Source organism: Pelophylax lessonae (assembly GCF_965119305.1).
Source record: "Pelophylax lessonae genome assembly, chromosome: 6".
Lineage (NCBI taxonomy): Eukaryota > Metazoa > Chordata > Amphibia > Anura > Ranidae > Pelophylax > Pelophylax lessonae.
In genome coordinates this window covers 22,562,267-22,582,625 of record NC_138773.1, presented here as the reverse complement: position 1 = coordinate 22,582,625, position 20,359 = coordinate 22,562,267, and the positions used below count along the sequence as shown (strand labels likewise).

The 20,359-nt window shown below is 44.8% G+C and overlaps 1 protein-coding gene across 1 annotated transcript in view; it reads right to left on the bottom strand.

The window, feature by feature from the left end:
* The window catches only part of LOC309557642 (microfibril-associated glycoprotein 4-like), a gene marked incomplete at its 3' end in the record, with an annotated part of 38,154 nt that extends 26,638 nt beyond the window's left edge, over positions 1-11,516 (bottom strand). The window contains exons 1-2 of the mRNA XM_082260433.1: positions 11,423-11,516; positions 4,675-4,756 (exon numbers count right to left, since the gene is read on the bottom strand). Coding sequence (XP_082116559.1) covers positions 4,675-4,756; positions 11,423-11,428 — 88 coding nt within the window. The 5' untranslated portion in view covers positions 11,429-11,516. The remainder of the gene's footprint in view (positions 1-4,674; positions 4,757-11,422) is intronic.
* Between the last annotated feature and the right edge of the window lie 8,843 nt (positions 11,517-20,359).

Sequence of the window (20,359 nt, the reverse complement as noted above, 5' to 3'; positions counted from 1 at the left end):
TGCTTCTTACATAGTTGGCTTTTTCTGTAGAAGAGAGCTTACACTTCTGTTATTTATATTATTTAGATTTACTTTTTTTTTTTTTTAAATCAGAGAAAAGTTTTATTGAGAAAACTCACACCATTACAACAAATACGGAAACATTGAACATTTGCATTGAAAAAGAAATCACTGATCCCCATCCCCATACATAGCATTGCTCGTACCACATTGAACAAATACAATCTCAATCTAATTCTAATTCCCCCGACACAAAAAATACCATACATGGAAATATTGCTCCCGTGCCCACTCTATTATCTCTAGGCATTTAAACAGAATCTACCCCCCCCCCCCCCCGGAATACAGTGAATTTAAGACAATAAACGGTCCATGATGAGATCAGTAGGGGCCATGCCTGGGCAGTTCAACCAAACTCCCCATAGTTTGGAAAACTTTTGTGTAGAACCCCTATGTTGGTATATGACCTTTTCCATACGGAGAGTACCCCCCATCTGCTCCAGCCACATCTTGTAAGTAGGAGGTTCTGGTGCTATCCAATGTTGTAGGATAAGTAGACGGGCCTGGAACAGAGCACGAGAGGCAGCCTCCCTCAAAAACTTGTTCACCACCACCAAGTCTAGTATACCCAAAATACAGTGTTTAGGGTCTCCAGGGATATCCACCCCCAGAGCCCTATTAACGGCAGAGCGTACTGCAGACCAGTATCTGTGCAGCTTCGGGCACCGCCACATCAGGTGTATCATATTTAGATTTACTTTCATTTTGGCATTGGTACATGGCAGTGCTCAGCTCTCCATGCCTTTTATTTGATAATAGTTTGCTTATTAGCCCTACAAATGGGCAGAATTGAATGACAAGATTTACCACCCATAGACTTCAATAGGTTTTATACACTTCCAACTTCAAGCAAGGTTTAAACCCAGACAGATACACCAACCAAACCCGGAGGGATTTGCTCATCAGTCATACTGGTCTCCTTTGATCTGGGTCTCGCTTACAGGGGCCACACCACAGCCAATGGTATTTGGTATCTTACTTAAACCCTCTGGCTGTCCTCCTAAACTTGAGCTGAATTTAGATTAAAATCCAAAATTGTATAAAAAAAATAAAAAAAAGAAGTTCCCATTTTATTGCCAATTCTACCACATTTTGGACATTCATTTCTCCCTTATGCAGAGGAACGCAGCATCATGTACACTTTGACTTTTACATTTTGAAATTTGAATTCTATATGGTAATATTTCTATATGCTGGGATTAAAAAAAAAAAAAGGCCCCTGGCCCTGTGAGGCAACCACTTTTGTTGACTCTTACTGACATTTTTCTTTAGTGCCGGTTAACGCTCTTCCGACTTGTCAGGCGACTTGGTCGCCTGACAAGTTGCGGACCGTGCTGTGCAATTGGAACCATTCTAATAGGTGCGACCCAAGTCGCTCCGACTTAGAAAAAGGTTCCTGCACTACTTTTGGACAAAGTCGGAGCGACTTGCATTGACTTCCATTATGTGAAGTCGGTGCAAGTCGCGCCGAAGTCGTGGTGCACGGCGACTTCATTAACCACTTGCAGACCGCCGCAAGTAGATATACTGCGGCGGTTAGCCCCTCACAGACAAAGAGACGTATATATACGTCGCTAGCCTGTGAGGCTCTGGGGGGCGAGCGCGCGCCGACGGCGGCGCGCTCCCGCGCGGTCACGGACTCCCCCGCGCGTGTGACCGGCGGACCCGATGTCCGCCGGTCACTCTGCAATCGTCGGGGGAGAGGGAGAAAGGCAGGCAGCTTGTGTAAACAAGCCGCCTGTCATTCTCCCCTGTGTAGAAACACTGATCATACGGTTCTACTATGTAGGACCGTTGATCATTGTTCCTACAGCTCAAGCCACAGCCAATCACAGTTAGAATCACGCCCCTAGGGACACACACAGCCCCTCCCTCTCCAATAAAGTTAACCCCCTCCCTCCCAGTGTCATTTTTACAGTAACAGTGCATATGTATAGCACTGATTACTGTAGTAATGTCACTGGTACCCCCAAAAGTGTCAAAAATGTCAGTCAAGGGTCCGATCTGTCCGCCGCAATGTCGCAGTACCGCAAAAAAAAATCTCAGATCACCGCCATTACTCAAACAACAAAAATGACAAAAATCTTTCCCTTAGTTAGTAAACGCAATAACTTTTGCGCAAACCAATCAAAATACGCTTATTGTGATTTTTTTTTACCAAACATATGTGGCAGAAAACAAATTGGCCTAAAATATTAAAAAATTTAGATTTTTACATTTTTTGGGGGGGAATTTCATATAAAAAAAATGTGAAAAATATTGTTATTTTTGCAAAATTGTCGCTATTTTTTTGTTTATAGCGCATGATCCAAAAATCGCACAGGTGATCAAATACCACCAAAAGAAAGCTCTGTTTGTGGGAAAAAAAGGACGTCAAATTCGTTTAGGTACACCGTCGCGCAACCGCGCAATTGTCCGTTAAATCCACACAGTGCCGAATCGCAAAATAGGCCCTGGTCAGGAAGGGGGTAAAATCTTCCTGGGCTTAAGTGGTTAAACCCTCTGGCTGTCCTCCTAAACATAAGCTGAATTTAGATTAAAATCCAATATTGTATAAAAAAAAAAGTTCCCATTTTATTGCCAATTCTACCACATTTTGGACATTCATTTCTCCCTTATGCAGAGGAACGCAGAATCATGTACACTTTGACTTTTACATTTTGAAACTTAAATTCTATATGGTAATATCTCTTAAAGCTGGGATTTAAAAAAAAAAGGCCCCTGGCCCTGTGAGGCAACCACTTTTGTTGACTCTTATTGACATTTTTCTTCAGTGCCGATTCACACTGTTTCGACTTGTCAGGCGACTTGGTCGCCTGACAAGTCGTGGACCGTGCTGTGCAATTGGAACCGTTCTAATAGAAGTGATTCAAGTCGCTCCGACTTAGAAAAAGGTTCCTGCACTACTTTTGGACAAAGTCGGAGTGACTTGCATTGACTTCCATTATGTGAAGTCGGTGCAAGTCGCGCCGAAGTCGCGGTGCACGGCGACTTCATTAAGTCGCCCCGAAGTCGTGTCGCCATAGTGTGAATCAACACTTATTCTCTCTGTTTTGCTTACCCCTGTACCTTTAAAATTTCAATATAAATCAATTGAAACCAAAAAAAAAAGGGCACTGTATAGTGGTATGGAATACATTTTCATTTACTTTGGCAGAAATTTAACCACTTGCCGACCGCCGCCCGACTATATACGGCGGCGGTCAGTCCCTCCCAGGCAAAGTGATGTACCGATACGTCACTAGCCTGGGAGCGAATAGGGGGCGAGCGTGCGCCCCTGGAGGCGCGCTCCCGCCCCCGCTCATACCCGAAGAAGCCGGCGCGTGTGACCGGCGGACCCGATGTCCGCCGGTCACTCGCGATCGTCGGGTAGAGAGGGAGAAAGGCAGGCGGCTGATGTAAACAAAGCCGCCTGTCATTCTCCCCTGTGTAAAAGCACAGATCACTCGGTCCTGCTATGTAGGATCGTTGATCTGTGCTGTTACACACACAGCCACATCCAATGACAGTAAGAATCACGCCCCTAGGGACACACTTAACCCCTCCCTCTCCAATAAAGTTAACCCCTTCCCTTCCAGTGCCATTTTTACAGTAACAGTGCATATGTATAGCACTGATTACTGTAGTAATGTCACTGGTATCCCCAAAAGTGTCATAAATGTCAGTCAAGGGTCCCCCCACACTCCTGTACTCAATCAGTGTCCACCATCAAGTGGATATAGGAGGAGTCCCCTGTAGTGCATTTGCACATCCTTCCCAGCAAGGAGTATTATCTCCAAGGGTTAGGCTGGATTCATCTCTTTTTCATGGATAGTGTAGGACCCACTGATAATGGGGTACTTTGACGTAGTGGTGGGCTTGAGCACGATATGGCCATATGGTGGGACCAAATCCCCATTTTTATTTGTGGATTGTTTTCAGATTTGGTAGTTATTTCTTTTGCATTTGCGCGCTATTCTTTTTTAATATAAGGGTCCGATCTGTCCGTCGCAATGTCGCAGTACCGCAAAAAAATCGCAGATCGCCACCATTACTCGTTAAAAAAAAAAAAAACAACAAAAATGACAAAAATCTTTCCCTTAGTTAGTAAACGCAATAACTTTTGCGCGAACCAATCAAAATACGCTTATTGTGATTTTTTTTTACCAAACATAGGTAGCAGAAAACAAATTGGCCAAAAATGAAAAAAAAATTAGATTTTTACATTTTTTTGGGGGGGAATTTCATATAAAAAATGTGAAAAATATTGTTATTTTTTTGCAAAATTGTCTTTTTTTGTTTACAGCGCATGATCAAAAAATCGCACAGGTGATCAAATACCACTAAAAAAAAGCTCTGTTTGTGGGAAAAAAAGGACGTCAACTTCATTTGGGTACAGCGTCGCACGACCGCGCAATTGTCCGTTAAAGTCACGCAGTGCCGAATCGCAAAATACCCCCTGGTCAGGAAGGGGGTAAAATCTTCTGGGGCTTAAGTGGTTAAAAAATAAACTGCCTACCATCAAACTACTCTTAGATCAAAACAGAAAGGTTTCAGAAATAAAAAAAATGTATGTATTAAAATGTAGCCTATAGGAGATGTAACAACCAAGTAATAGAGGAAAATAACACTCACTCTTTTTCTGGTTGAGAGGTGATTGGAGAGCGATAACAGGAGCCCAGAAAACAAGGAACAAACCAAAGTCCAACGATAGGGGCTGAGTGATAGAGGAAGGATGATTAGTGTCCTTTACATTTTCTTCTTAGATATCCTAATCTACTTTAATGTTTTGTGATGATTTGTATTCACATTTATAAGCAATTACTTTTCTTTTAACTGATCATGGGAATAAATGAGTGGCCCATAACTATGCAGGGACAAGCTTTCATTGTGCTAAATCCATAAACCTACTAAACTTGATCATAATGTATGCAACCATTCTCAACCAGGGTTCCTCCAGTGCTTGGTAGGAGTTCCTTGAGCTGGGCAGAAAAGTGACAGCAGAAAAAAGACCCAGCCGTTCATCAAATCTGCCCATTTTATTTTTTTTTTTCTTGTTTGTCTGTTTTTTTTTTTTTTTTTCGTTACCTTTTTTGTCTGCGTATAAATCTATTTTTTTCCCAAGCATGTTTGAGCCCATTTACTGTTGACTGTCTCACTACCTCTGCTGGAAGTTTATGCCAAGCATCAACTACCCTTTCTGTAAAATAATAATTTCTAAAATTAGTTTTGAACTTTCCTTTTGCTAGTTTGAGGTCATGTTCTTGTGTTCTTGATTTTGATATCGTATTAAAAAAAAAAAACTGCTTTCCTGAACCCCTATTTACCCCCTTTATGTAGTTAAAGATTTCACTCATGTCTCCCCTTTCTTTTCTTTCCTCCAGACTGTTCATATTAAGTTGCTGAAGTCTCTCTTGATATGTTTTATCCCTCCAAACCTTTCACCATTTTTGTTACTCGTCTCTGGACTCATTCCATCTTATCAATATCCTTTTGTAAGTGAGATCTCTAAAACTGGACACAGTATTCTAAATGAGGTCTCACTAAGGATCTATATAGAGCAATCAGGACCTCCTTCCTCCTGCTGGTGATCCCTCTAGTGATATAAAGATCTATATAGAGCAATCAGGACCTCCTCCCTCCTGCTGGTGATCCCTCTAGTGATATAAAGATCTATATAGAGCAATCAGGACCTTCTCCCTCCTGCTGGTGACCCCTTGACAGAGTTGTATAAAGTACTCGAAACCCATACTTGAGTAAAAGTACAAGTGCTCGATCAAAAGTGACTTGAGTAGAAGTGGAAGTGCTTGATCAAAAGTGACTTGAGTAGAAGTGGAAGTGCTCGATCAAAAAGTGACTTGAGTAGAAGTACTAAAGTATTCAACATTTTTTGCACTTAAGTATTGCAAGTAGTTTTTTAAACATTTTGCTACTCAAGTACTGAAAGTAAAAGTACTGTGTTATGTAGTTTTTAAAGAAAGAAATCAAAAGTTTGAACATCATATTGTTTTTTATTGTTTCAAATGCAGCTTTTATTTATACATACAGTAGCATTTATTTTCGTATGCGCTGATAATACACGTGTTTTGAGCTTCATGAAACCTGCCATCTACTGTTCTGGCAGTGGTCATTTTTATAATTGTAACGAGTAACTATGCAGCACAAAAAAAAAATATCGGAGTAGAAGTATTGAAATCATTGAAAAAATGTAGTGAAGTAAAAGTGGAAGTAGGAGAAAAAAATTCTACTCTAGGAAAGTACAGATACCGCCTTTCGGTACTTAAGTACAGTAGTGAAGTAGTTCTACTTAGTTACTATACATCTCTGCCCCTTGAGTGATATAAAGATCTATATAGAGGAATCAGGACCTCCTTCCTCCTGCTGGTGACCCCTCTAGTGATATAAAGATATATATAGAGAAATCAGGACCTCCTTCCTCCTGCTGGTGACCCCTCTAGCGATATAAAGATATATATAAAGGAATCAGGACCCCCTTCCTCCAGCTGGTGACCCCTCTAGTGATATAAAGATCTATATAGAGAAATCAGGACCTCCTTCCTCCTGCTGGTGACCCCTCTAGCGATATAAAGATATATATAAAGGAATCAGGACCCCCTTCCTCCTGCTGGTGACCCCTCTAGTGATATAAAGATCTATATAGAGGAATCAGGACCTCCTTCCTCTTGCTGGTGACCCCTCTAGTGATATAAAGATATATATAAAGGAATCAGGACCCCCTTCCTCCTGCTGGTGACCCCTCTAGTTATATAAAGATCTATATAGAGGAATCAGGACCTCCTTCCTCCTGCTGGTGACCCCTCTAGTTATATAAAGATCTATATAGAGGAATCAGGACCTCCTTCCTCCTGCTGGTGACCCCTCTAGTTATATAAAGATCTATATAAAGGAATCAGGACCTCCTTCCTCCTGCTGGTGACCCCTCTAGTGATATAAAGATCTATATAGAGCAATCGGGACCTCCTTCCTCCTGCTGGTGGTCCCTCTAGTGATATAAAGATCTATATAGAGGAATCAGGACCTCCTTCCTCCTGCTGGTGACCCCTCTAGTGATATAAAGATCTATATAAAGGAATCAGGACCTCCTTCCTCCTGCTGGTGACCCCTCTAGTGATATAAAGATCTATATAGAACAATCAGGACCCCCTTCCTCCTGCTGGTGACCCCTCTAGTGATATAAAGATCTATATAGAAGAATCAGGACCTCCTTCCCCCTGCTGGTGATCTCTAGTGATATAAAGATCTTCATAGAAGAATCAGGACTTCCTTCCCCCTGCTGGTGATCCCTCTAGTGATATAAAGATCTTCATAGAAGATTCAGGACCCCCTTCCTCCTGCTGGTGACCCCTCTAGTGATATAAAGATCTATATAGAGGAATCAGGACCTCCTTCCTCCTGCTGATGATACCTCTAGTGATGCATCCTGGAAAGTCTATTTGCTTTTACCACTGCCTGATCACACTGTTTGCTCATTTTGCAATTATCTGAAATAAGTACCCCCAAATAAATAACCCAAAGTAACCCAGTGCACCCCCTTCCATGACTTCCATGACTTTCCTGGAGAACTGGGCCGACTTCTCAGTCGGTCACCGGCTCTTTGGTAGGGACGGATTGCACCTAAATGGGGTGGGTGCAGCCGTACTGGGTGAGAGGATGGCCAAAAAGTTAGAGGGGCTTTTAAACTAGGGAATGGGGGGGAGGGTACAGATGTAGAATTAGCCAGTGGAAAGCAAGATTCAGAGGGCAGAAATGGGGGCATTAGCGGTAGGGTGTTCGGAGCTCCTAAACCCAGGGTGGGTACGGGGAAAAATCAAGAGAGCAGCCTAAAAACATCAAATGAGGATAAATGTAACCAATCTAAATTACGAGGCTTGTATACCAATGCCAGAAGCCTGGCCAACAAGATGGGAGAGCTGGAGCTGCTGATGTTTGAGGAGGACTTAGATTTTGTGGGGATAACTGAGACTTGGTTCGACAGCTCTCATGATTGGATGGCGACCATTCAGGGGTATTCCCTTTATCGCAGGGATAGAGAGGGTAAAAAAGGGGGAGGGGTATGTCTGTATATTAAGAACAGTATACAGGTAAATATGAGGGATGATATTAATGGAGCTATGGACGAGGCAGAATCCCTATGGGTAGAGCTTCAAAGGGAAGGCACGGTGGGGAAGGTAATATTGGGCGTATGCTATAGGCCCCCCAACCAGAGTGAGGAGGGGGAGGCGGACCTCATGTTACAGATAGGATTGGCAGCAAGGATGGGAAATGTCATTATAATGGGGGACTTTAATTATCCTGATATAGACTGGGCAGAAGGAACCGCGCACTCAGCCAAGGCTAGGCAGTTCCTAAATATTTTGCAGGACAATTTCATGGGTCAGATGGTGAATGCACCGACAAGAAACAATGCGGTACTTGACCTACTGATTACCAACAATGCAGACCTGCTCACGGATATAGAAATACGGGAAAACTTAGGGAGCAGTGACCATAGGTCAATTGGTTTCAGTATTAATCACAGTAATAGGAAACACAAGGGTAATATTAAGACGCTGAATTTCAAAAGAGCCAATTTCCCTAAACTGCGCTCACTGCTAGAAAATATAAAATGGGATAGAACCCTGGGAACAAAGAACACGGAGGAAAAATGGGAGTGCTTCAAGAGCATACTTAACAAGGGGGTGGGCCAGTGCATTCCACTGGGAAATAAATTTAAAAGAACAAAACTAAACCCTGGGTGGCTAAACTCCAACATAAAAATGTATATTAGAGCTAAAGAAAAGGCCTTCAAAAAATACAAGACTGAGGGGTCAGTGGCAGCATTTAAGCATTATAAAGAGTGTAATAAGAAATGTAAAGATGAAATCTTTAGTAATGAAAACGGTATTATAAGTATTAATCAGCACGGATTCATGAAAAATCGTTCGTGCCAAACCAATCTATTAACCTTCTATGATGAAGTGAGCTGCCACCTAGATAAAGGTAAGCCTGTGGATGTGGTGTATCTGGACTTTGCAAAGGCCTTCGACACCGTTCCCCACAAACGCTTACTGTACAAACTAAGGAAGATAGGTATGGACCATAAGGTGAGTACCTGGATAGAGAACTGGCTCCAGGGGAGAGTACAGAGGGTGGTGATTAATGGGGAGTACTCGGATTGGGCGGGTGTGGAAAGTGGGGTCCCCCAGGGTTCTGTCCTGGGACCAATCCTGTTTAATTTATTCATAAATGATCTAGAGGAGGGGATATCTAGTACAATCTCAGTATTTGCGGATGATACTAAATTAGGCATGCCAATATCTTCTATGCAGGATGTGGAAACCTTGCAAGCGGACCTGAACAAAATAACGGAGTGGGCAACTACATGGCAGATGAGATTTAATGTTGAAAAATGTAAAGTAATGCACTTGGGGGCCAGAAACCAGAAAGCAAGCTACTCGCTAGGGGGGGAACCTCTGGGTGAGTCTAGGATGGAAAAGGACTTAGGGGTACTGGTAGACAACAGGCTTGGCAGTGGCATGCAATGCCAGGCCGCAGCAAGCAAAGCCAACAGAATACTGGGATGTATAAAAAAGGGGATTCACTCCAGAAATAAAGAGATTATTCTCCCGCTCTACAAGACTCTGGTCCGGCCACATCTGGAGTATGCTGTCCAGTTCTGGGCACCGGTCCTCAGGAAGGATGTGCTGGAACTGGAGAAAGTCCAGAGAAGGGCAACAAAAATAATTAGGGGGATGGAGGACATCAGCTATGAAGAAAGACTACAAGCCCTGAACTTATTCTCTCTGGAGAAGAGACGATTGAGGGGGGATATGATATCAATGTACAAATACTGTACTGGCGACCCGAGCATAAGGAACAAACTATTCAGAGAAAGGAGATACAATAAGACTCGTGGCCACTCACTAAAACTAGAGGAAAGGCGGTTTAACCTTAAAGTGCGTAAGGGGTTCTTCACTGTAAGAGCGGTAAGGATGTGGAATTCTCTTCCACAAGCAGTCGTATCAGCAGGGAGCATTGATAGTTTCAAAAAACTGTTAGATGGACACCTTAAAGACCACAACATACAGGGGTATACAATGTACGGCTTAAAGCAAACACACACACACATCATAGGTTGAACTGGATGGACTGATGTCTTTTTTCAACCTCACTAACTATGTAACTATGTAACTATATGTAACACCATAAACCATCCATAAACATTTGATATTTAAACACAGACCATAAAGAAACCAACAAACCTGCACAATAGAAAAATAACTGATCAACCAATAAGATACCTGTGATCTGTATTAGTGACATCCTCCATGTAGTATTGTAGGGTAGGGCATATAGGTGGCCTGCTGTAATTCTCTCTTATTTAAATAGGTATAGCGGGAGCTCAGGGAGAGTTTGGTCACAGGGAGAGTGCTGCCTGACGTTTTTTCTGCAGGTGGACCACACCAACATGTAGTTAGTTGGACTCAATTCATTAGATTGCCTTAGAGGAGCGGGAAGCCTCAAGCAATGTAAGGATGTTATGCAGTTCTCAGACTACTCTGGGCTACCACCTTCAAGGGATGGCTGGAGTGTATACATATCCTTGATTTTATTAACTCAGTAAATCACTGAAAAAGGCATTCTTTTTTGTCAGCTCACCAGGTAAAACTATGACGGGTATGAGAGAATCCCAGTGGGTGCTGTGTAGCCAGGCTGGTATTCCGTAAGTGACCAGCGCTGGGATACTGTGAGCATCATGTTGAAAGTACTCAAGGGAATAAACTGTGGGTCAGGCAGTAAGGCGTAGAGGTGCTCCCTTACTGTACAACAGTATAATACCAGCATTGGCATTGCCACTGCCTAGCAGTGGAAGCCACTGGGTCCAGCCCTATCCCTGCATATGGTTCGAGACTCAGTGTATGAGCCATAGGACTCAGCTGTGTATGAGCCATAAGCACATGCACAACCTTCCTATCCGAGGTGCTGTGTGTTTTTACTGCCTGGCATCCAGTGTAATGGCTTCTGTCTATAGTGCTGTGCCAAAAAAATAATGCCCAGAAAAAAGAAAGAAATCCACCCCCCTTGGGGAAAGAAAATTGTGTAAAACTGAAAAATAAAGAAACGTGTCGCTCCCTCGCTGGCAAAAACTGAAATGCTCTTATGTACGACAGATTTATCTCCAACAGATATAGATCCCTGAGGTCAGATAATGGCATTCACATCCCATTTGGGCACCCATCCTGGCTACAGTGGACTATCCTTCCCTCCTAGGGGAGTCTCTGTCCTGCTGAGGATGAATCAATTGCCATCTATTACAGAGGGTCCTACATCCACCCCCCCCCCCCCCCCCTCATCCCCATCCAGTAGGATTTGTTGAACTCACCTGCATTGTTCAGCTTCCCAGTATATTTTCGCTAGTCAGGTGCGGGAGGTATTTATATCTGTGCTTCTCAATCACACATGTTAGAATTGTTTCATCCTCAGAATCTGAGCCAAGGCGGAAGAAATATTAGAGAAAAATCCAATATTTATCATTATTACTGCAATTCTAGAAGATAGCAGCTGGACCTTGGCCTGGGTGTCCTTTGCTGAGCTCGGCTGGGAGGTAAATATGTGAAGCAAAAACTGAAGCCTCAGTATTGATTACTCTAATAAAGTCAGACTGCATATAGAGTAAGAAAATCTTCTTTTTTTTTTTTTTTTACATACGTGGGAGGTTATATACTCTATGTTAGCAGCATAATTGAGAACCTGGACCACATCTCTATCACACAACTGTCTGACACGCCCCTCTGCACAGTGCTCCAATCAGAAGTTATTTTTTTAATTTGGGTAAAAAAGGTTTAATCCATATACAGTAAATAAAAGCTGACCATTGAAAGCATCCCCGGGCAGTGTTAGATGGTTTGTACCCTTGGAGCCATCACATTTGTTGGACACTTAGTGAAAAAATAATGAATATATAGTTACATAGTTACATAGGCAGTCAGGTTGAAAAAAGTCCACCTGGCTCAACCAATAAAAAAAAAAAAAAAAAAAACAGCATTGAAAACCCAACAATACCATCCCATATACACAATCCTATACCCGCAGTTGATCCAGAGGAAGGTGTAAAACCCCAGCAAAGCATGATCCAATTTACTACAGCGGGGGGAAAAATTGTTTCCTGATCCCCCGAGAGGCAATCAGATATTCCCTGGATCAACTTTACCTATAAATATTAGTACCCAATTATATTATGTACACCCAGGAAAGAATCTAGACCTTTTTTAACCACTTAAGCCCCGGAAGATTTTACCCCCATTCCGACCAGGGGGTATTTTGCGATTCGGCACTGCGTGACTTTAACGGACAATTGCGCGGTCGTGCGACGCTGTACCTAAACGAATTTGACGTCCTTTTTTTCCCACAAACAGAGCTTTCTTTTGGTGATATTTGATCACCTGTGCGATTTTTTGATCACGCGCTATAAAAAAAAAAAAGAGAGTCAATTTTGCAAAAATAGCAATATTTTTCACATTTTTTTATATGAAATTCCCCCAAAAAAAAATGTAAAAATCAAAATTTTTTAAAATTTTCGGCCAATTTGTTTTATGCTACCTATGTTTGGTAAAAAAAATCGCAAAAAGCGTATTTTGATTGGTTTGCGCAAAAGTTATCGCGTTTACTAACAAAGGGAAAGATTTTTATCATTTTTGTTGGTTTTTTTTTAACGCGTAATGGCGGCGATCTGCGATTTTTTTTGCGGTACTGGTACATTGCGGCGGACAGATCGGACCCTTGACTGACATTTTTGACACTTTTGGGGTTACCAGTGACATTTCTACAGTAATCAGTGCTATACATATGCACTGTTACTGTAAAAATACACTGGTAGTGAAGGGGTTAACTTTATTTGGGAGGGAGGGGCTGTGTGTGTCCCTAGGGGCGTGGTTTCTACTGTGATTGGCTGTGGCTTCAGCTGTAAGGACACTGATCAACGGATCTACATACTAGATCCGAGTGATCAGTGTCTTTACAGCGAGGAGAATGACAGGCAGCTTGTTTACACAAGCTGCCTGACATTCTCCCTCTCCCCCGCCGATCGCCGAGTGGCCGGCGGACATCGGGTCCGCTGGTCACACGCGCGGGGGGGTCCGTGACCACGCGGGAGCGGGAGCGCGCCCCCGGGGGCGCGCGCTCGCTCCCTAGACCCTCACAAGCAAGCAACGTAGCCCTACGTTAGTTTGCCTGTGAGGGGCTGACCGCCGACGTAGATAGTCGTGCGGCGGTCGGCAAGTGGTTAAAGCAATCTAGTGAGCTGTTCAGAACCACCTCTGGAGGGAGTCTATTCCACATTTTCACAGCTCTTACGGTGAAGAAAACTTTCTGTATTTGGAGAAGAAATCTGTTTTCCTCTAGACGTAAAGAGTGCCCCCTTGTCCTCTGTGTTGACCTTAAAGTGAATAACTCAACACCAAGTTCACTATATGGACCCCTTATGTATTTATACATGGTGATCATATCCCCTCTTAACCACTTTCCGACCGCCCGCCGCAGATGTACTGCAGCAGGCAGTCGCTCCCAGGCGAATTGCTGTACATGTATGGCGCTTGCGAGCACGAGGCTAGGGAGGAAGCCGATGCAGCGGGCAGCTGGCTCCAATTGCCGCCTGACACCCACGATCTTTCCCCGCTGACAGAGAAGAACGGTCGGATGTTGTAAACACAGCTGACTGTTCTTCTCCCTGCAATGATCATAGAGCCCCTGGGATTCTTCTATATAGGATCACATGTCTCTATTGGCACTTTTCCACTGCAAGTACCAGCTCGTCTTGTTAGATATAACCTTTTGGGGCTAAACAAAGTACAGGCAAACAGTCTGTTGTTTCAATGAACGCTGCTTTTTGTTTGGAGCAGGAACTCTTCTTTTATTACTCTTTTGAGGCATAGACAAAACATGAACTCACAAATGTAACACTGCCATCTAGTGGTCATACAATGTAATAGGCACACAGCAATGACATACAGTGGTTGTTGCTAATTAAATACAAACCTTGTATGCTAACACCCCCACTCAACAACTACTATCTATGTCAATCCCATTTCTGATCTAAGATCCACAAATCTGGTTCTAGCTAGTGGCTTTGTCAAAGCATCAGCAATCATTTTTTCCGACTCACAATACACAAGTACAATCACTTTCTGATCAACTAAGTCATGAATGTAATGATGTCTGACATCGATGTGCTTGGTTCTTCCATTAATTTTCTCACTTGTTGCAAGCTTAATGCAAGCCTGATTATCCTCAAATAAGACGGTAGGTTCTGATGTTGCTTCTCCAAGATCCTTGAGTAATTACTGTAACCACACAACTTCTTGACTGGCATAAGCTGCAGATATGTGTTCAGCTTCTGTAGAGGACAATGCCACTGACATCTGTTTCTTGCTGGACCATGATATAGGACTGTCTCCCAATTTTAATAAGTAACCACTTGTGGATTTGCGTGTGCTGTGATCACCTGCCCAATCGGAGTCCACATATCCCACAAGGTTTAAACCATCACTTAGGGTCACGGCGTACTGACGTCATCGGATTGCGACCGGAGAGTGCGGGCGAGCGAAGCCGTCCGGCCGGCGGCTGACAAACATTGCTCCTTCATTCCTGGTCTTGCTGTAAGTTTTTTTGCTTTTATTTGAGAATAAATTTTAATGGTTTTACGCTATGGGAGCCTTTTTTTCTTCATGTGGGTGAACACTTGCAATACCTCCGATATTTGAGGAAACAGCACCCCAGAGTAAGGGTCGGGTCCTTGGATGCTCGATCATCATACAGGCTCAACTACTATTTATATTTGGTAAGAGGCGACCCCTATTGGTGTATCTTATTATTGGCTCCGGGTTCACACTGAATTGTGATCTGCACGTTTGCTATAATCCTTATTTCATATGGTAAGAGGCGAATCTAGCTACAAAAGGTGGTGGTTCAACACGCAAATTTCACACTTTTGCCTTCCCTATATTGGCTATTCAATTAATGTTGTCCGGTAAGAGGCGACTTCAGCTATAACACGTCATATTATTTTTGATGTTTACCCTTATCACCTTTGGTAAGGGGTACCCATCACATTTATTATTCATTTTTTATATTTTTATTTATTTTTTGCATGGTTTTTTTTTATTCACTGTTATTAGTGATCAACCTTATTGGTGGAGGTTTATTCATTCACACAATTGAACTTATTTTTCAAGAACACTGTGGTGTCTAATTAATTTAGTTTGTAAGGTTTTACGCTATTGCGTTTTTACCTTTACTTCCATGATCCAATGACCATTGAGCTAACCGTTCACGTGGACCTGGATCTACTATCAAGGTGACAAGTTCTATCCAAAGAATCTGCCTTTACCTTACCTCAATCTGGTAAGCATACAACCTTTGGGGTTCCTGGTTCTGGATTACATCTTCACTTTATGCTTGGACTGTATGGACTTTATATCTCCATTGATCATATTATAGCGCGACTTATTTTTACAATATTCTACAGGGTGTGGTCACACTAGAAGTTGCTGCTGTTTATTATATTTTTTCCTTTATTATATTTTTTACATTACAATTGCTGTAACCACACAACTTCTTGACTGGCATAAGCTGCAGATATGTGTTCAGCTTCTGTAGAGGACAATGCCACTGACATCTGTTTCTTGCTGGACCATGATATAGGACTGTCTCCCAATTTTAATAAGTAACCACTTGTGGATTTGCGTGTGCTGTGATCACCTGCCCAATCGGAGTCCACATATCCCACAAGGTTTAAACCATCACTTGCTGATAGTTTCAAATTTAAGTCTTTTGTCTGTTTCAGATATCTCATAACTCTTTTGATCGCATTCCAGTCTCTTTGACGTGGTTTATCACCTCGCCTGCAAAGAAGAGACATGCTGGCTGCAATGTCTGGACGTGTAGTGGTTGCAATGTAGAGAAGTGCCCCCACTGCTTGTCTGTATTGTTCATTGGATGTGAGAAGATCATCTTCTCCTTCTAACTTTGGATAGACTGTATCCATAGGTGTGCTTGCTCCTTTCGCCTCTGTCATGTTGAATTGCTGAAGAATAGATTCAATTTTTGCACTCTGATTCAACAGGAAACTTCCATCTTTCTCACGCTGGATGTCAATTCCAAGATAATATGTCACTTCACCTAGGTCTTTAGTTTCAAAGTGCTTGTTGAGTACTCCTGTTAACTTTGCAATTTCATTGTCGTTTTTGTGAGCAATGATCAGGTCATCTACATAAATTAGCAGATACATCCACTCAGTGTCTACTTGTTTAGCATATAGGCACGGATCAGCTTTGCTTCTTGTAAATCCTTCATTTAGTAGAACTTGATTAATCTTCAGGTTCCATGCTCGAGCTGATTGTTTAAGGCCATAAAGAGATTTATTCAACTTGCAGACAAGATGCTCTTGTCCCTTTTTCAAATATCCTTCTGGCTGTGACATGTACATTTCTTCTTCAATATCACCATTAAGAAAAGCTGTCTTAATATCGTGATTAGGGTTGAGCGGACACCTAGATGTCCGTGTTCGACGGGTTCGGCCGAACTTTAAAAAAAAGTCCGGGTCCGTGTCCCGGACTTTTACCGAACTTTTCCCGGACACCGAACCCCATTGAAGTCAATGGGGACCCGAACTTTAAGGCACTAAAATGGCTCTAAAACACCAAAGGAAAGGGCTAGAGTGCTGCAAATGGCAGCAAAACGTAATTAAGAGCATGGCAAGTGCTCTGCAAACAAATGTGGATAGGGAAATAACTTAAAACAACAAAAAAAAACAGAAAAATAAAACAATGTTCTTCTTCATCTCTGAAGGACGAGGCCCATATGGAGTAGGAGGGAGGTTGAGGTGGTGGTGGATGTGGCGGTGACATAGGCGTGCGCACAGGGTGTGCTGGGTGTGCCTGGGCACACCCTAATCACCTAGGGCACATAGCATTGCCAGTGAGGAGATGGGAAAGATCTCCCTGGGACCTGCTCTGCTCTATTTCTCCTTGCCTACAGGTACATGGCCCCGATACATTACTCTCCCTGCTGGCAAACACATGCATGTGTATTTCAACTTTGGGGTGCACACCTTAATGCAATAGGCTGCGCACACCTATGGGCGGTGTAGGTGGAAGCGGCGGTGGAGGAGGACCAGGGCCGGATTAACAGCATCATGGGCTTGGTGCTGAGGATTTTGAAGGGCCTTAAGGGCCGTGCCTTGCCATGCACCCAGAGGAGGAAGGGTGCAGCCATGCATGCCTAATTCAACATGGGATGCTGTCTCTGAAGCCCATAAACACATCCATGCATCGCCAACTGTCCCTCCTTGTCCGGCCTTCACGCTGTGTGGGGAGGTTCTGAGGGTGCTGCCTGGGGAAGCGAGCATAGAAGCCAGACTTCTGTGTTTACAAGTGACAGAAGAGCGGTAACAGTGAATATGGCCAACCCGGGGCCTATATAAAAGGTAGGGGCCTGGAGCTGCAGCTCCAATAGCCCCTACATTAATCTGGCCCTGAGGAGGAGGACGAGGTAGCCAACACTGCTTCTTTTCAAAAATTTTAAATGAGGGTACACCCCAAAAGAGTGAGAAAGAGCAAAAATGGAACAATGGGTGGGTAAGGTCGGTATCCATTGCTATTCTGCATAAGGTACGGAAAAGTCCCGTGGGATCCATGCCTGGTTCATTTTAATGAACGTGAGCTTGTCCACATTGTCTCTGGACAGGCGGCTGCGCTTGTCTGTTATAACGCCCCCAGCCGTGCTAAATACCCGTTCAGATAATACACTGGCTGCAGGGCACGCCAGCACCTCCAAGGCGTAAAGGGCAAGCTCAGGCCATGTGCCCAATTTGGAGACCCAGAAGTTGAAGGGGGCAGACCCGTCATTCACTACATGTAGGCGTGTGCACACATACTGCTCCACCATGTTGGTAAAATGCTGCCTCCTGCTAAGACGTTCCATCTGAGCTGCTGGTGCTGCTGTTTGTTGTGGCGTGCTGACAAAGCTTTTCCACATTTCGGCCATGCTAACCCTGCCTTCTGAGGTGCTGGCGGTGCCCTGGTTGCGTTGGCGACCTCCTCCTCCTCCTCCTCTGCCTTGTGCTTCCACTGTGGCCCCGCTGTCAGATGGAAATGCCAGCAGCATGGCGTCTACCAGCGTGCGCTTGTACTCGCGCATCTTGCGATCGCGCTCCAGTGAGTGAATTAAGGACGGTACGTTGTCCTTGTAACGGGGATCCAGCAGCGTGGCCACCCAGTAATCAGCACAAGTTAGAATGTGGGCAACTCGGCGGTCGTTGTGGAGACACTGCAGCATGTAATCGCTCATGTGTGCCAGGCTGCCCAGAGGCAACGAAAGGCTGTCCTCTGTGGGAGGTGTATCGTCCGTGTCTTCTGTATCCCCCCAGCCACGCACCAGTGATGGCCATGAGCTGGCCTGGGTGCCACCCTGCTGTGAACATGGTTCCATCTCCTCCTCCAGCTCCTCCTCCTCCTCATCCTCCTCATCCTCCAGAACTGTGCCCCTGCTGGACAATTGCGTCCCTGGCGTTTGCGTGTGCAGGAACCCACCCTCGGAGCCCCTTGCGAATGACTGCCCTGAAAGCCTTGGAAATGTTACCTCTTCATCCTCCTCCTCCTCCTCATCCTGTGCCACATCCTCTTCCATCATCGCCCGAATTGTTTTTTCAAGGAGGCATAGAAGTGGGATAGTTAAGCTGAGAACGGCATCATTGCCACTGGCCATGTTGGTGGAGTACTCAAAACAGCGCAACAAGGCACACAGGTCTCGCATGGAGGCCCAGTTATTGGTGGTGAAGTGGTGCTGTTCCGCAGAGCGACTCACGCGTGCATGCTGCAGCTGAAACTCCACTATGGCCTGCTGCTGCTCGCACAGTCTTTCCAGCATGTGCAAGGTGGAGTTCCACCTTGTGGGCACGTCACATATGAGGCGGTGAGCGGGAAGGCCGAAGTTACGCTGCAGCGCTGCCAGGCGAGCAGCAGCAGGGTGAGAACGCCGAAAGTGCGCACAAACGGCCCGCACTTTCTGCAGCAGCTCTGACATATCGGGGTAGTTTTTAAGGAACCTCTGCACCACCAAATTCAGCACATGCGCCAGGCAAGGGATGTGCGTCAAACCGGCTAGGCCCAGAGCTGCTATGAGATTTCGCCCGTTATCGCACACCACCAGGCCGGGCTTGAGGCTCGCTGGCAGCAACCACTCATTTGTCTGCTGTTCCATGCTCCTCCACAACTCCTGCGCGGTGTGTGGTTTGTCCCCCAAACAGGCAAGTTGTAAAACTGCCTGCTGTCGTTTACCCCTGGCCGTGCTGAAGTTGGTGGTGAAGGTGTTACGCTGTCCGGATGAGGAGGCGGTAGAGGATGAGGAAGCGGAGTAGGAGGAGTTAGGAACAGGAGGCAAACTGAAGCGCCCTGCAATCCTCGGTGGTGGAAGGACATGCGCCAAATTGCTATCCGCCTCAGGCCCATCCGCCACTGCATTTACCCAGTGTGCCGTTAGGGAGATATAACGCCCCTGACCGTGCTTACTGGTCCACGTATCCGTAGTTAGGTGGACCTTGGCACAGATGGCGTTGCGCAGTGCACACCTGATATTTTCCCCCACTTGGTTGTGCAGGGAAGGGATGGCTTGCCTGGAAAAGTAGTGGCGGCTGGGCACGACGTACTGTGGGACAGCCACCGACATAAGGTTTTTAAAACTGTGCGTCTCCACCAGACGGAATGACAGCATTTCAAAGGCCAATAATTTTGAAATGCTGGCATTCAGGGCCAGGGATCGCGGGTGGGTAGGGGGGTACTTCCTCTTCCTCTCAAGTGTTTGGGAGATGGAAAGCTGAACGCTTCCACGGGACATTGTGGAGATGGTTGTTGGTGACCCAGGTGGTGGTGTTGCTGACAGATCGTCTATTTGCGGGGTGGCAGGTGCCGGTATCACTACAGATGTGGCTGGAGCGGCCGAGACTGCAGCAGAAGAGGAAGCAGGATGAGCCAGAGACGTTTCTTGGTTTTGAAGGTGTGTACTCCACTGCAGCTCGTGCTTTGCACTTAGATGCCTGATCATGCAGGTTGTGCTCAGGTTGAGAAGGTTTATGCCTCGCTTCAAGCTCTGATTGCACAGGGTGCAAACCACTCGTGTCCTGTCATCAGCACATTTTCTAAAGAACTTCCACGCTAGAGAACTCCTTTGAGCTGACTTTGGTGCGCTCGTTCCCTTGCTGCGTTGGGCAGTAGCGGGCGTAGTGTCTAGGGCACGGCCGCTCCGCTTCTGCACCCTGCTCCCTCTT